General features: G+C 44.1%; 1 protein-coding gene across 1 annotated transcript in view; it reads left to right on the forward strand.

The window, feature by feature from the left end:
* Positions 1-1,850: 1,850 nt before the first annotated feature.
* LOC105888845 (laminin subunit gamma-3-like) overlaps positions 1,851-5,000 on the forward strand; it is a 106,795-nt gene continuing 103,645 nt past the window's right edge. Inside the window, exon 1 of the mRNA XM_042704202.1 lies at positions 1,851-2,910. Coding sequence (XP_042560136.1) covers positions 2,538-2,910 — 373 coding nt within the window. The 5' untranslated portion in view covers positions 1,851-2,537. The remainder of the gene's footprint in view (positions 2,911-5,000) is intronic.

Here is a 5,000-nt window from a genome sequence, read left to right on the forward strand (position 1 = left end):
AATTATCACATATGTTTTTTATTTCACCATACCCATAATACAAAGGGTTACAGCAAGGGGGAGTTAAGGGTAAAAAACGTAATGAGAACCCTAAACATTTAACTACCGGTCAAATTAAGTATGGCAGTGCTCTAACAGCACAGTAACCTACTGGGTGATACATTTATAGCCTAGCCTTCTGTGTGCTTATATAATATGGCCAGGCCCAACCGTTTAGCCTAGAAGTTAGAAGGGATACCTGGACTAATTGTTTATTGGTGGTGTGATTTTTCCAGATTCCGTTTTTTTCCGACCTGTAAATGTGACCCACGTGAATCACACAGATCTTTGATCTTTGATCTTCGCGGGGTCTGTCATAACTGATTGATGAAATAAAATTCGAAGTGTTAACTGCCCATATGTAGAAACAATGTTTAAGAAAAGTTATGGAACAGCCGATGGCCACAGTTTTTTCTCATTACCAAAGGGGGGCCTTCCATGGAACCACAGGTCTACAGAAAGCGTTCATAGAGAAGAAGAAAAAACACGCCTAGATGAATCACTGCTGTGTTACGGCTTTTTACAGTATTATACTACCCCCTTTCACAGACACAATATCATCAGTGCTGTGTTACAGTATTATACTACCCCTTTGCACAGACATTAGAGCACAATATCATCGGTGCTGTGAATTTATGTGTAATTCCACCTGGAGAATGTATCCCAGAGAAGCATGCAAAGAGGAAAAAACCCAATGCAGATGAATGGCTCCATGTTGAGATCATGCAGGGGAATAAATCTTCCTACACTACTCTTTTTTTTTCACATCGTCTGCATCGCCAGGCCCTTATTGGTATGTATTTATGGGTAATTCCGCCAGCAGACGCAGCCCAGAGACGGGCGGAGCAGAGAGCAGCCAGTGGAGATGAATGGCGGCATGTTAGGATCATGCTGTAGACCAAATTGGTTCAAATAGAAGAGGGCAAGTAGGAGCACGCTCAGTAAAAGGGCACCGCTATGTTTTTAAACTATAACAAATGGAGTGCCGTTTAACTGAAATGGCAAATGTCAGCTTGCTTCTCCCCGTAGCCGTGTGTGTGTGTGTGTGTGTGTGTGTGTGTGTGTGTGTGTGTGTGTGTGTGTGTGTGTGTGTGTGTGTGTGTGTGTGTGTGTGTGTGGTAAGGCATCATTGCAGACGCCCACAGTTTGTATTTAAGCAGGAAATAATTAACTTCCACTTCAAACCCTGTTTCCGTCTTATGTTAAAATCAAACAGGGATTGTAAAGTCCCATGTTATGTTGCTGTTCCTTTTCAAACAGAAGTTTGAATCAAAAGGATTTAACCCAGTTCGACTATGGAAAACACTCAACATTATCATCACTCATGAAACGGAAAGTTTCATGAATACAAAGACCTGTCTCATTGAAGCTATGAAGTAATACAGGTTCTGAGGTAAAGACATTTGACCTCACAAATACCTTTGAACTATCTTGGCAGTCCATCCATTGCATTCTGGTCAACCTACAAACTAAAAACCATACAGCAATTTCATTACAGACCTATTATGGTTATTGTTATTGATGGTCAAGTGGGCATTATTTTATTTGAACAACAGTCAGTTCAGCAGACATTTCATTGTTGAACCCTTGGTAATCCACCCAGTGGTTTTCTGAATGACAGGTCCTCCTTCCTCCAGCAGAGGGAGCCTCTCTGTCACCCCCACACCTTAGCAGTACCCCCATGTGGCCCTCAAACTGGGGCCTGGCTTCTATCCCTCCCTCTCTTTCTCCCTTCCTCTTCCCCTCCCTCCCTCTGTCTTTCCCTCCCTCTCTTCCTCTCCCCCTCTTCCCTGGTTCCTCCCTCTGATATCCTTCTACCCCAGACAGGGCTGAGTCCCACTGCAACTTCGGTCCTCACAGGGACGACACATGTTCTTGGACTACAAAGAGACGAGCAAGACAAGAAGAGGAGGACAAAGGGAGAGGGAGAGACAAACGAAGAGAGAAAGAGAGCAAACGTGAAAGTTGTTCAAAGGGAAAGATCAGAATATTTTGCTCTTGCATTAGTGTGTGTCTGTGTGTGTGTGTGAGTGTGACTGCTTATGTCTTATAAGCGGTGTGTTCTCTTGTCTAGACTGGTGTTGCATCAGTTCTTGAGTCTTGTCTTGTGGGGAATGTGTTTTACAAGTCTTTGTGTTCCTCTGAAGTAGCTTTGAAGTTGGGATTGTTTGTTTGACTGTATTTGTGGGACTGGATATGACTGTGTGATTATGGGTGTGTGTGTGCTAAAACTGGTCAAGATCGGCTGCATCTCTTGTAGAAAGCATTCTGTGCAGGTATCATCAAAGGGCACCCTAGGCCTTGCCATATTCTTCAGAGTAACTGTCTGAGAGTGTGAGTTGGGGGGGGGGTTTCTGCTTGCAATTTTGTTGCACTTGATCACTCCAATATTGTGTGAAAGTCTGTACTTTGTGCAAGCAGATTAATTAGAGTGCTTTGTATATATCTTGTGTTTGAGTGTGTGTGTCTGTGTTTAGTAGTTTATTTATAGCTTAGGGATGGATTCTCGCCGGTCCTCTTCTTTTCTCCTCCTCTTGTTCTCCTCATGTCCACTTGTCGCCATGGCAGCCATGGACGCCTGCTATGACGACGAGGGCCTACCGAGTCGCTGCATGCCTAAGTTTGAGAATGCTGCCTTCAACCGCACCATCATGGCGTCTAACACGTGCGGTTCCCCGCCCGAGGACTACTGCATGCAGACGGGTTCCACGCGGTTCTGTCACAACTGCAACATGTCAGACCCTGCGCGACATCACAATGCCACCTACCTGACGGATTTCCATAGCGACGAGGAGCCCAGCTGGTGGCAGAGCCAGTCCATGTTCTACGGGGTGCAGCACCCCAACTCCGTCAACCTCACGCTTCATCTAGGTAAGGATTCCCCCCTCCTCATGCTTCATGTAGGTAAGGACCCCCCCCCAACGCTCACGCTTCACCTAGGTTTCCCCCCTTCTCTCGGCCATATCACACCTCACCTGAGCAGAGGGGCTTCCTGGTTAGTAGAACATGACATACGACCCTGATTCAGCTGAGTTCATCAGCCATCTCACTCTTTACATGACGTTCGCAGTCTTGCCCAGTGTCTGTGGTGCTGTATCTTAAGCCCATTCAGCAGCGAGCCTTTGACATGATGAAATGAAGACTTATATAACAGCTGACACTGGGAAAGATATTTCTGTAATCTGTGTAACATCTCATCCAAATATGTTTTGTGTCAGATAAAAGGCACTGTTGTGAAGCCATCTACTTCTTAATGGATGGTCTATTATGTGTGTCTGCCTCATCCCCTTCTTTATCAGTCTAAGATGAAATGACTGTAGACAGATTTTGAGAAGAGGTGCTGTTATGGAGGCATGTAGTTCCTAATGGATGGCTCCCTGTCTCTAGCTCTCTTTCAGTCTCTGATGAAATGATGAATGCAGCTTGTATTCATCCACTGCCTTCGTTTTTGCAAGCATCCATGTACTTCTCAGAATCATTGACTGGTGTGAACTATGGAGGATGGCCTATATATAAGATACTATATAACACATCTGTGGCCTCTTACAACCCATAGAGTTATAAAAACTGAAGAGCTGCCATGCACCGGACATCCTGCTTTGCTGGGGACTTTGCTCGATCTCACGTTGCTATGGATGCTATTTAGCACAGGAGCGTATGAGGTGCCTTTAGTTTATTTAAGGGTAATGGAATAGTCAAATATCAGTGATAATATCAAATAGCAAAAAACATCACTTGCTGACTTCCTCTCTCAATGTTTGACACTAACTAGAAGAAATGTTTATTTCATCCTTCCTAATTCTGGGTTCTGAGTTCTAACCCCTCTCAGTCAATGGCAGGCACTGTTGTGAAGCCATCTACTTCTTAATGGATGGTCTATTATGTGTGTCTGCCTCATCCCCTTCTTTATCAGTCTAAGATGAAATGACTGTAGACAGATTTTGAGAAGAGGTGCTGTTATGGAGGCATGTAGTTCCTAATGGATGGCTCCCTGTCTCTAGCTCTCTTTCAGTCTCTGATGAAATGATGAATGCAGCTTGTATTCATCCACTGCCTTCGTTTTTGCAAGCATCCATGTACTTCTCAGAATCATTGACTGGTGTGAACTATGGAGGATGGCCTATATATAAGATACTATATAACACATCTGTGGCCTCTTACAACCCATAGAGTTATAAAAACTGAAGAGCTGCCATGCACCGGACATCCTGCTTTGCTGGGGACTTTGCTCGATCTCACGTTGCTATGGATGCTATTTAGCACAGGAGCGTATGAGGTGCCTTTAGTTTATTTAAGGGTAATGGAATAGTCAAATATCAGTGATAATATCAAATAGCAAAAAACATCACTTGCTGACTTCCTCTCTCAATGTTTGACACTAACTAGAAGAAATGTTTATTTCATCCTTCCTAATTCTGGGTTCTGAGTTCTAACCCCTCTCAGTCAATGGCCCCAAACCATCTTTCCCATCTTTCCTCTCACAGTACGTCTATGCCAAGGTTTGCATCTTGTGAGGCATTCAAGATGTCGGATAGTATGTATGCTGTTTGTTTGAAAAGTTTTCAGCATCCACTCCGGAGGAAAACCAGCTAAACCAGTGTGTGATTGGGCAGGAGAAAGCAAGTCTACTTGGATTTGCATTGAGATGTCTAACGGAAAGAGAGTTTGTGTGAGAGAAAGGGAGAGAAGAAGAAAGAGATATAGAGAGAGGGAGAATGAGAGGGACATATATATATATATATATATATAGGGAGAGAGGGAGACAGACAGGAATGGGGACAGAGGGATGTCTGACAGAAAGAGGGTGACAGAGAGAGGGAAGATATTTTTTGCTTTTATAAAATAGTTACAAAGAGTTCCTCAGCAAGCTGCTTGCCTTCTGTAAGACAGGCATTGTGTTAGACTGAGGCAAGGCAGGGCAAGGCAAAGCGAGGTAAACAGGCAGACAGCAATGCGAAACA

This window comes from Clupea harengus, unplaced genomic scaffold (genome assembly GCF_900700415.2).
Source record: "Clupea harengus unplaced genomic scaffold, Ch_v2.0.2, whole genome shotgun sequence".
Lineage (NCBI taxonomy): Eukaryota > Metazoa > Chordata > Actinopteri > Clupeiformes > Clupeidae > Clupea > Clupea harengus.